Source organism: Artemia franciscana, chromosome 1 (assembly GCF_032884065.1).
Source record: "Artemia franciscana chromosome 1, ASM3288406v1, whole genome shotgun sequence".
In the NCBI taxonomy this organism is placed as follows: Eukaryota; Metazoa; Arthropoda; class Branchiopoda; order Anostraca; family Artemiidae; genus Artemia; species Artemia franciscana.
The window spans coordinates 52,384,078-52,396,899 of NC_088863.1; the positions used below are offsets into that span (position 1 = coordinate 52,384,078).

The 12,822-nt window shown below is 34.5% G+C and overlaps 1 protein-coding gene across 1 annotated transcript in view; it reads right to left on the reverse strand.

Annotated features, from left to right (window-relative positions):
* LOC136031230 (monocarboxylate transporter 10-like) overlaps positions 1-12,822 on the reverse strand; it is a 116,359-nt gene that overhangs the window by 48,782 nt on the left and 54,755 nt on the right. Inside the window, exon 3 of the mRNA XM_065710629.1 lies at positions 4,497-4,883. Coding sequence (XP_065566701.1) covers positions 4,497-4,883 — 387 coding nt within the window. The remainder of the gene's footprint in view (positions 1-4,496; positions 4,884-12,822) is intronic.

A 12,822-nucleotide genomic window follows, 5' to 3' on the forward strand; every position in this document is an offset into this window, starting at 1 on the left:
ATTTACTGTTTAACATTCGTATGCAGTTTTATTTTAGAAATCCAGTGTATCCAAGAACACTAAAATAATTTTTTTTTCCCTGCAACCATCTTTGGTTTAATCATACCTGAAAACCACAATTTTTCTCAGATTTTTCCTTTGGCTATTTCAAAATTATGATGCTATAAGGGCAGTATCACATATTTGTCAGTGTTGTCATGTTGAACTAAGAAATTAACAAACAAAACTAATTATTCGAATTTGACAACGCTTTTCCTCCTTAAAGAGTTAAATATTAACAATCTGCTGATTCCCAAAGACTGCAATAACTTTCGAAGCTAAACTGCACCTTCTTAATCCCTTTGGTGGCATATTTAATGTAGTTTTTAGTCTCCCACTCTTACCGGCCAAAGAGCCTTTGTGGGGGCTGACTTTTTAATTTTTTCTCTGTTTTCTTCAAATAAATTGATTGATTGCATAAGCTCTGTACAAGATATTGTTCTATTTGAGTTACAGTTCCTTTTGTATTTTCATTTCTTAATTAGACTTTTCTGCCCTTCCTTATTATCACAATCAAGCATAATTAAGCCGAAATTCAAGCCACAATATATCTTGCGGTTTGATGAGGAAATCGGTTCTTCTTTTTTGTAAATATTTATTCAGCTTCTAAATTTTCCTATTATTTTTTACGATGTCTGTCGTTTTTATTTTTATTTTATACAACATTCTTTTAATACTAGGTCACTTTTTATCTTGCGCTTTAGTTTCTACGTGCTTTCAAATTTCATCTTTATCGCATTTGTGGAAACAAGTCTTTCTTAAAATTATATTTTTGATAACTGCCCTTACCTTGTCATAATTCGCCCGTTTACGGACGAAAATGCTAAGTTAACGTAGAAAATAATTCTCTGGGCTGATCAATGCTTTTTTTCGTATTTTCTTTCACTTTATCCGTTAGTTTAAATGACTTATACTTGTTTAAAAAAAATATGTTTGTCATTCTGTTTCTTCGGATGGTAAAAATAGTAGTTGAAAGAAAAAAATATATACTCATTTTATCTGACAACTTATTTGAATTAAATGAAATTGTATTGTGCACAAACGGCAACGATTTTCCAAATAAACAAAATTATGGAATCTAATTATGTATTGCCAAAATGAAATAAATAAAGAAGAAAATTTGCAATCAATTTTTAGTGGGAGTATTTTAAGCCGTGATAATTGACTTAGCCCAAGTCAAAGTATTTATATTAATTAATTTCGACATTTCCTGAAATTCGGGCCTTTGGTACCAGAGTTCGTGCTCCTTTCTATTTAAACTTCGAGTTGCAGCTCACTAATTATGGGACCCAAAGGCATCAAAGTCAACATGACAGCTTGCTATTACGCAACTCTTTGAAAATATTCAAATAGATGACATGGTAGTATCTTTGTGTATATAAGGCAGAATAGCCATCAAGTAGGTTTCTTTCGCACCAAAAGATGCAAGTAGGTCTCTTCAAACTAATAGGTGAATATAGACATTCATTTTAAAGTTGTATTTGACTAAGTTGGTTCGTTTTGGGCTCGGTGATAGGCTAGAAAAAAGACAAGCGAAAGTTAATGTTCAGAGCTTCGGACCTTACACTTTCAGATCTCGGGGGGGGGGGAGCTGATAGTAGTGGTGAGAGTACCGTGTCAACAAAAATTTGTCCCTTATGTTCGTCCACATATGCTATTGACTTCATTCGTTGAGTGTAATGTAGCAGTTTTGTTAAGCAGTGATCCAAATGGTACCCAGAATACTCGGAAGTACCATCGCGCCATCAAGATTGCGTTATTGATTTTTCCGATTGATTTTTCAAAATTAGCAATTAGCATCCCCTTTTCTGGATACTTCTAAATTTCTTGTGTAGCAAAATTTGCAAGCTACAGCACCGACTTTACATCCAAAAAAGCCCACGTACCAAAGACCTAATTTAATTTTACTAAGACTAAGTACCAAGGTCAGTGATTGTCAGGTGGGAAATGTAAGGAAGTTATATTCATTGCGGTAGACATCTTGTTATATAAGCCTACGCTGGACAGACAATACTACATAGGCTATACTGTCTTGCTTTATGTCAAGGTGCCATATCAATACGCACGATTAAAGCGTCAATTATGCATCCCACTCGTAGCTTCGCGAGTTGAACTGTGATTGGCTTTTAAGCAAAAGTTTTTAGGAAACGTTTAAGTTTCTTATACCTGTAATTTGATTTTGATAGAAGACATAGTATTATCTGGCAATAGTTGGAAACAAAATAGTGTTTATACAGGCTTTTCAAATCAATTGCTTGTCATTTCTATTTTTAATTCTGTAGTCCAAGTGTGGCGTCCAAAAAAAAAAAAAAAAAAACACCTGGCATTAGGGAGTTTAGACTTTAAATAGTTCGTGTTAACAAACAGTAAGTAAGGAGTGACGTGACTCAATAGTAACCAAAACTCAAAAAAAGAAATTTTGATATCAATACACATCAAAGGAACTGAATCTTTACGCTGATTCCAAATATATAAGACCCATTGAGTTTAGTGGTACCCATCAAAAAACATGAGCCTAAGAAAATCTGCCTGATTTTCGAAAACGGGTCGAAACACTCACTAAACGTCAAGTGATCTTAATGAAAATCACATAATCATATTCAGCATATCAGCGAACTTTACTGTAGAGGTTTCAAGCTCCCATCTGCGAAAATACGAAATTTTGTTTGTTTTGTTTTGTTTTTTTTTTGCTAGAAGAAAGACCACGGATGTGTGCTTATTTGGGTTTTTTCCCCAGGGGTGATCTCATCTAACCAATGACCCTAGAATACCGGGAAGGATCTCATTCAAACGAAAATATAAGTTCTAGAGCCCTTTTTGGGTGATTAAAAAGATTAGAGGATAGCTATCGCCCTTCCAATGCCCGTTTTCCCTCAAAGTCATTCGATTAAAATTTTGAGATAGCCATTTTTTCATCATAGCTGAGAGGTCTAAAGTCTTTGCTTTTGGACAAAACATAACCCCCACAGCCCTTGGAGGAAGCTCTTTATGTTATATAATTTGTCTATTGTTTACGCATAGTAATTATCTTTGGGAAGTATAAATTCAGTTTTTGGTTGAGAAAGGGTTGATTTTCTGCTGGGGCAATTTTCCATGGAGAGAAGTTTCCATGAGAGGAAAAGTTTCTAGGGGGGGGGGTGAACTTTTAAAGAGAAATTTTACGCTTAGGAAATTGTCCATATTTTCTTTACAAATTTCTTTTTATTTGTCTTACTTTTTCTTTGCCGCCTCAATTTTACAGGTGGAAATGTTAAGGGTAGTTGTCTGGAGTAAATTTTCATCAGGATTGAATTGTCTATTGCAATGGTTCTAAACCGATTTTGGGCCATGCTCCATCTAGAAATTTTAAGATCCTGGTGCCCCCTCGTGATATTTAAATAGCATTATTCAAAATTTTGCGTGTTACCTAACACCATCAATCAGCACCATCAACTTGGCACCATCACCATCATCAATGAAAACACCATCAGCTTGGTATCTTTTTCCGGGTCGTGCCCTAGGAATACTTTATTATAATGAAAAATATTTTCTGGATACAACCTCTTTTATACAATATATGGCATCATTGCTTCCCATGGGGGTGAATTTTTCCATTGATTGGGCGACGTGCATCAATCAACTGAAAGTAAGGAGCAGCAATAATACTTAAGACAAACAAAAGTTATTACGTATATGAGGGGTTACCTCCTCCTCAAAACCTTCCTCTTTACTCCAAAGTTTAACTTCTTGTCCTATTTCCTTAAGAATGACTCCTAAAATACAAGGGTAGTTTAATTAGAACAATAAGAAGCTTTTTAAAAGTGCTAAAAAACGTTAGCATGAACAGCCAGGTATTGAAGAGGGGGCAACTTCCTTGCCTGTATAATAATTTATGTCTGTTTTAAGTTTTTAATGTTGCTACTTACTTTCAGATGAAAACCTTTCTTTTTATTTCATTCAAATACAGGCATGATAATGGTGTGACTGAGGGATAATTAAGGAACGGCATCTGGACATTATTTTAGAAACCAGAATTAGGTGTTAATTGTTGAACATGTTATGCTTGATTCACTTTAAAGAATTAAAATTTTTTAAATATCTGGGGTAATGTACTTGTAACTGGCCTATTGACATTTTGCCACTAGACATCTTATTAGCGCTTTTTTTTATGATCAATTATGCTTAAATTGCCGTCAGTTATAGACCATGTTTTGGGGTTTCAGTTACAGCTGGCCATTAATTATGAAAATTTACATCGCGAAATTAAAAATTAAGTGTCAATATTATTTATCGCAAATTTGTATATTTCTGAAACCTAAACCTGATTTACAAATATTTCAGTGGTAAATATCTTCTTTAATTAATCAACTGTAAGCCAATCTATTTTAATTTAAATTCGGAACCATATTTTTAGGTTCAACAATTGGTAATTGCCTTAGTTTTAACGAAGGATAATCTAATTCTCATTTTCAGCTTACCTGAGCTGCTGCGTACTGAGATAGCCTTAGAAGACTAGCACTATAGAAAATATCATCTCTGTATAAGGGTCGTGATCCGTCAAAATTAGCCTGAGATGCTCGTGAACTTCTTCCTGAGACCATGCTATGTGCAATGCTCAACTTGCTGTCATTTCTGAGGAACGATTCACCTCTCGGTTTGCTATTTTCATTAAACTCGTCAATTACAGCATCACTAGGAGACACTTGTATACTTGGCAGTGAAGTAACATAATTAATTGGAAGTTCGTCGTTTTCTGGTATAGCTTCAAACACATTCACAGACAGTGCTGACATTTGACGACTACCGCCGTTCATAGGAGGCAACTCCGTGGCTGAGCATCTTGAATCGGTGCGCACTCTGTTACCCTGAAATAAAAACATTTTAGTAATATATATTATCTAAAAAAAAAAAAACAACTAAAAGCCATAGTTGAATTTTAGCAAGACCAAAACTAGATCAAAATTTTGGGGATCAGCTAAAAGAGAAATGAATTCAATTAAAATCTATTTGCTGTTGAGCAACCATTGGGCAACCAAAATCAATTAAAGCTGTTTGGGGCAACCATTCTTTGGGGATATAATAAGAAATTAGGTATATTTAATTTATTATTATTTATGAAATTTTGTGTAGTTATTGATGGGTTTTGAGTTCTTCTCGATCGACATTGTAAATGCATCGAAACGAAATGTTGTGTCGGTTGTATCATTGACATTTTTGCAAGCTACCGATGTTATTTTGACACAGTAGCAAAATTAAATTTGCGCTCCTGTTTTGGTGGGATAAACTACCCAGAAAGACTTTCTTCTCTGATTTACATGGTCTAAAATATCCCTTTCTCAGAATCATTGTCTCATTCGCGTGTACTAACAATAATATACTCAAACTTAATGTGCTGAAAGCAAAGCAATACATTTGCCAAACAAGCAGATATTCATTGTCTAGGAATATTCCCACAAAACTACTTATCTCATACAAGATTAGATGAAAAAATATGAAAGAAGGAGAAAGTCCACTGGAGGAAGAAGAAGAATTATTTTGTGCGAATAAAATTATGTTCACCATTTTTTTTTTTTTTTTTTTGCTGCTACGATACAGCACTGGACTTGACTACAGTGAAGTCAGCTATAGTTTATGTTTAGTTACTTGAACCTCTAATATTTATTTCAAAACACTTGGACTAACTAGAGACATACCTTTATCTAAATATTAATGAAGTCAACTATAGTTGAGTTAATGGTCCAAGGGATCCAAATTAACACACTCAAATCTCTAGCGGAACCTTACCTTTTAGCAATAAAAAACCCACGAATCATTATCTAACTCATCGTTTAGAGATTCATTTGAGTAAGGATCCCTACTGATTTTATTTTGAACGCATTTGGAAAACTTAAAACTAATATGTTTAATGATCGCAGGATAATTTTTTTTTTGTAAACGACGTAGGAGTGGTCAGTTCAGTGAAAGGGGCAAATTTTTGAACTTGCACTCTTTTTTAGCATTAACCACTCTTTTTTGGCCTTGATTTAAGCTCTTTGTTCTCAATTGTGTCTGTAAAGCAGGTGGTTATGCCTTGAATAACGATCTTCTTTCCATATTTTTATATTTTGAATAGTCAAGTCATGATGATTGTAAGGATTTCAGTCGATGCTTATGATCTCTTTATAGATTTCTGCCTTAGTCTAGTGTGAAACGACTTCTTTAATTGTAGAATTAAATATGTTATTAATTATGTAGATATATAATTAAATGTAATTAAATGTACTATATATTAAATATAGTTATTAATTATGTTATTAATATGTATTTAATTAATTAATTAATTATATTAATTAAATATGTAGGTCATATATAACGCAAAGAAAGTTAACCACTTATCATAGATAAATAAAAAAAGCAAGTTTTTTCAACTGAAAGTAAGGAGCGACATTAAAACTTAAAACGAACAGAAATTACTTCCTATATGAAAGGGGCTGCTTCCTCATCAACGCCCCGCTCTTTACGCTAAAGTTTGACTCTTTCTCTCAACTGTTCTTTTTAAAACAGTAAAAAGCTTTAGCGTAAAGAGCGGGGCGTTGATGAGGAAGCAGCCCCTTTCATATACGAAGTAATTTCTGTTCGTTTTAAGTTTTAATGTCGCTCCTTACTTTCAGTTGAAAAAACTTGTTTTTTTTATTTAATTTCTGAACGTTTTTGAATCAATGCATGTTTTGACTTTGGCTCTCCACAGAGAAATAATTAAAACGAAATTTGCATTTTTTTTTTTTTTTTTTTTTTGGCTAAAGGGCTTTCTCATAATTTTGATCGAATGATTTTGAGAAAAAAAAAGCGGGGGAGGAAGCCTAGTTGCCCTCAAATTTTTGGTTAATAAAAAAGGCAACTAGAACTTTTAATTTTTTACGAATATTTTTATTAGTAAAAGATATACGTAACTTATAAACTAGCTTACGTAAAGAATTTTTTATTCTCATGTTTTAATTGCACATATGAGAGGGTTCGCCCTCTCTTCAGTACCTCTCTCTTTACACTAAATCTTAAATTTTGGCCCAATTCATTAGGAATGACCTCTGAATCACAAAAGCCGTAGAATAAATAGTTGACATTACTAAAAATACTTTAGCGTAAAAAGCGAGGTATTAGGAGGAGGTGAGCCCCTCATATGGGTAATAATTTCTGTTCGTTTTAAGTTTTAATGCTGCTCCTTACTTCCAGCTGAAAAAAAACTTTTTCATATTTATTTTTTCATTGTTTTTTTTAAATAATGCTAGTAAATCCTGCGCTCCCTTCATGGAAATTTTCTTCCCCCATTACAAATTGCTCGATGGAAAGCTCCCCCAGTATATCCCCCTCTTTTCAACCCCTCCCCCAACCAAAAAATCCTCCTAAAAACACCTGTATACTTCCCTATAACCATTACTATATGTAAGCACTGGTCAAAGTTTGTAACTTGTAGCCCCTCCCACGGGGACTGTGGAGGAGTAAGTCGTCCCCAAAGACATAGTTATAAGGTTTTTCGACTACGTTGAATAAAATGGCTATCTCAGAATTTTGATCCGTTGACTTTGGGAAAATAATTAGCGTGGGAGGGGGCCTAGGTGCCCTCCAATTTTTTGGTCACTTAAAAAGGGCACTAGAACTTTTCATTTCCGTTAGAATGAGCCCTCTTGCAATATTCTAGGACAACTTGGTCGAAATGATCACCCCTGGGAAAAAGGAAAAAAAAAACAAAAAACAAACAAACAAACAAATAAACACGCATCCGTGATCTGCCTTCTGGCAAAAAATACAAAATTCCACATTTTTGTAGATAGGAGCTTCAAACTTCTACATTAGGGTTCTCTGATACGCTGAATCTGATGGTGTAATTTTTGTTAAGATTCTATGACTTGCAGGGGGTGTTTTCCCCCTATTTTCTAAAATGACACAAATTTTCTCAGGCTCGTAACTTTTGGTTCGTAAGACTAAACTTGATGAAACTTATATATTTAAAATCAGCATTAAAATGCGATTCTTTTGATTTAGCTATTGGTATCAAAATTCCATTTTTTAGAGTTTTGGTTTCTATTGAGCCGGGTCGCTCCTTACTACAGTTCGTTACCACGAACTGTTTGAAAAATATGTACATTATATGAAAGTCATTTAATGCTCTAGCATTCACGACTATCTATACCTCATTAACTCTATAATAAGACATAGCGGTAAGGATTTGATCACCTTCAGGGTAATGAGAGAATTTCACGAGTTCCAAGTATTTGAAAACTTATGCTTTCTCGAGCATTTTTTATAGTCGTCCATGCATTAATCTCTATTCCCGAATGAGGCATAGTACATTTTCCCAATTTTTTTTTCAATTATGCATGCAAGTTCAACTCAGAAATTTATAGATAAATTTCATCGGTTTATTTTGATAGAAAATGACTATGAGAGCAAGGAAGGAAAAGCGCTGTAGGAAACTTATTTTTGCTCTGGAATACTATAACAGGTGTACATAAAGCCAAGTTTGGGTGAAAAGAGTCAAGTTAAGGTCAATCTCCTAGGTTGAAAGCAAATTCTATTTCCAATAACATTGAAATACGTTACGAGATTTCCTCCTTTCTCATTGGCTTAATTGCTCCTTGAGGGTTGTACCAGAATATCTAAAGACTGTTGACTTTCCCTGGACATTACGACCGGATTTAAAGGGAATTTAGATTTTTCACATGTCTAATTGGTAACAGCTGACCATTTGAATTTGGTTGATTACAAGTCAGATAACAGTTTAGCATTTGAATTTTCACAATGGGCAGAAAAAAAATTACAAAAACAAAAAAGGGACGGGAAAACTTGAGACATTAGTAAGTTCTATCTCAACGTTATAGTAGAATGTATTACTTTTATTCATTTACAAGTTACTATTTCAAACAGTTCGTGGTAACAAACTGTAGTAAGAAGCGACTAGGCTCAATAGTGACCAAAACTCTAAAAAACAAAGTTTTGATACAAATAGTTACATCAAAGAATTGCATTTTAATGCTAATTTTAAATATATAAGTTTCATCAAGTGTAGTCTTACCGGTCAAAAGTTACGAGCCTGAGAAAATGTGCCTTATTTTAGAAAATAGGCGGAAATACCCTCTAAAAGTCACAGAATCTTAAAAAAATCACACCATCAGAGTCAGCATATCCGAGAAACCTACTGTAGAAGTTTCAAGCCCCTATCATAAAAATGGTGGAATTTTGTATTTTTGCCAGAAGACAGATAACGGGTGCGTATTTTTTTTTTCTTTTTTTTCCTCAGGGGTGATCGTATCGACCTAGATGTCCTAGAATGTCACAAGAGGGTTCATTCTGACGCAAACTAAAAGTTATAGTGTCCTTTTTAAGTGACCAAAAAATTGGAGGGCACCGAGACCCCCTCCAACGCACATTTTTCTCCAAGGTCACCGGATCAAAATTTTGAGACAGCCATTCTGTTTAACTTAGTCAAAAACCTAATAACTATGTCTTTGGGGATGACTAAATCCACCACAGTTCCCGGGGGACGGGCGGCAACTTATAAACTTTGACCATTGTTTACACATAATAGTTGTTAATTATGAAGTGTACAGACGTTTTCGGGGGGACTTTTTTGTGTTGGGGTTAGGGTGGGTCGGGGGGGGGGGCAGGTTAAGTGGGAGGATCTTTCCATGGAGGAATTTTTCATGAGGGAAGAGAATTTCCATGAAGACAATGAGAAAATTATTTTTTTTTCAACTGGAAGTAATGATCAACATTAAAACTTAAAACGAACATAAAATATTACTTATATAAGGGGGTTCATCTCTTCCACAATACCTTGCTCTTTACGCTAAAGTATTTGTAGTAACTCTAACTAGTTATTCTACGGCCTTTGTGATTCAAGGGTCATTCTAAAAGATCTGGGACAAAATTCAAGCTTTAGTGTAAAGAACGAGGTATTGACGAGGGGGCAAACCCCCTCACATACGTAATAAAAATATACAGTTATATAAGTTCGTTGCATAAGCTAGTTCGTAAGGTACGTATGTTTATTACTAACAAAACTTTGTAAAAAAATAAAACAAATCTAGTTGTATTTTTAAGTAACCAAAAATTGGGAGGTAACTAGGCCTCCTTTCCCACCCCCTTTTCTTAGCGAAATCGTCCGATCAAAACTATGAGAAAACCATTTAGCTTGTAATTGACATAAAAATTGCTTCTCCAGACTAAACATCCGTATGATATATGGGTAGATTATTGCAAAATATATCGTGTGAAAAGTACGTTCCGGCAGAATATGCTTCAATCTTTTGAGGATGCAAGTGCAACTTTGGTGGAGATAATGTCGCTATGATGCTTCTACGATAGATTACAATCAATATGGAAGCCGTGATACCGCAGTGATATAGCTTGTAAAACAAGTTTCTCACCAAATAGAACTTTACTACTTACATCAACAGAATCACCCACTCCACGGAATGTCAGTAAAAAAATTTCTTTACATTCACACACAGCAAACTTAAACTTGTAAACATCTCTAATTTTTTGAGAGTAATATGAGCTTTTGCTATTAAATTATCTGCAGATTTTGCAAATTTTGTTAGCAATAATGTTAGTAATATATGTATCCTTTAGATAAACGCGCATCATGTTCACGTAAACTAAATAAAGTAAAGGGCCCAGCACAGATATTTTGCTATTTATAATGTTAGATATTGTCGTATTAGCGTCTACACCAGGTAACTACTTTAACCCATGAAATACAAGGCTATCAAGCATGGACTCTTGATCATAATTATCAAGCTTTTTTTCTATTCGACCAATTCTCTCCTCCAAATTTTCAATTTGAAATCTCAGACTACCTAGTAGAGCCTGCTCAATTTTTGCAAACTATGGATTAAACTCGAGCGTGATTGAATCATAAACCTGGCTGATTATCAGTTCAGTACCTTCTTTGTTCAGTGAATTTGGATCATTGAACTTTTCAGTAACTGAAAGTAAATGAAAGTAAGGAGCAACATTAAAACTTAAAACGAACTGAAATTACTCCGTATATGAAAGGGACTTTTCCTCCTCAACGCCCCACTCTTTACGCTAAAGTTTCTTACTGTTTTAAAAATAAAGTTAATATAAAGAGTCAAGCTTTAGCGTAAAGAGCAGGGCGTTGAGGAGGAAAAGCCCCTTTCATATACGGAGTAATTTCTGTTCGTTTTAAGTTTTAATGTTGCTCCTTACTTTCATTTAAAAAAGCTTGTTTTTTTTATTTAATTTCTGGACGTTTTTGAATTAATGCATGTTTTGACCTTGGCTCTCCGCGCATAATAATTAAAGCGAAATTTGCATATGAATTAATTGCAATTAATCGGAATATTTTGAGAAAAAAAGAGTGAGGGAGGAGGCCTAGTTGCCCTCCAAGTTTTTGATCACTTAAAAAATCAACTAGAACTTTTAATTTTTTATAAACGTTTTCATTGGTAAAAAATATACGTAACTTACGAATTAACTTACGTAACGAACTTCTCTATCCGTACGTTTTTATTGCGTATATGAGGGGGTTCAACCCTCGTCGATACCTCGCTCTTTACAATAAAGCTTAGATTTTGTCCCAATTCCTTAAGAATGACCTCTGAATCACAAAGAACGTAGAATAAATAGTTGAAATTACTATAAATACTTTAGCGTAAAGAGTGAGGTATAACGAGAAGGTAAACCCCTGATATTTGTAATAATTTTTGTTCGTTTTAAGTTTTAATGCTGCTCCTTACTTTCAGTAGAAACAAACTTTTCAAATTTATTTTTTCATTGTTTTTTCAAATAATGCTAGAAAACCTTGCGCCACCTTAATTGAAATTCTCTTCCCCCATGAGAAGCTTCTCCATAGAAATATCCTCCCACTTAACCCCCCAACTCTCCCCCCTAAACCAAAAAAAAAATCCCCCGGAAAACGTCTGTACACTTCCCAGTAACCATTACTGTATGTAAACACAGGTCAAAGTTTGTGACTTGCAGCCCCTCCCACGGGGACTGCGGGGGAGTGAGACATCCCTAAAGACATAGTTATTAGGTTTTTCAACGATGGTGAATAAAATGGCTATCGCAGAATTTTGATTCAGTGACTTTCGGGAAAAAATGAGTGTGGGAGGGGGACTAGGTGCCCTCCAATTTTTTGGTCACTTAAAAAGGGCACTAGAAATTTTAATTTCCATAAGAATGAGCCTTCTCGCGACATTCTAGGACCACTCAGTCGATACGATCACCCCTGAAAAAAAAAGGAAAAACAAGCAAAAAAAAACAAACAAATAAACACGCATCCGTGATCTGTCTTCTGGCAAAAAATGTGAAATTTCACATTTTTGTAGATAGGAGCTTGAAACTTTTACACTATGGTTCTCTGATACGCTGAATCTGATGGTGTTAAGATTGTATGACTTTTAGGGGGTGTTTCCCCCTATTTTCTAAAATGAGGCAAATTTTCTCAGGCTCGTAACTTTCGATGGGTATATCTGGTCTTGATGAAACTTATACATTTAAAATCAGCATTAAAATGCGATTCTTTTGATGTAGCTATTGGTATCAAAATTCCATTTTTTAGAGTTTCGGCTACTATTGAGCCGGGTCGCCCCTTACTACAGTTCGTTAACACGAACTGTTTGATTGGTTATATTTTCCAGCAGATGACTTTTAATTTCTTCAGCTGGGCTTCAGTGGTAGCTAATTGTTCGTAAATCAGGGTGATACTTGAAGACACCGAGTTAGACCCTAATTTATCTCTTGCTTCCAGGGCTTAAAAGGTCTTAGAAAAAGTTTCGTAAATTTCTGTGGTATTAGCAA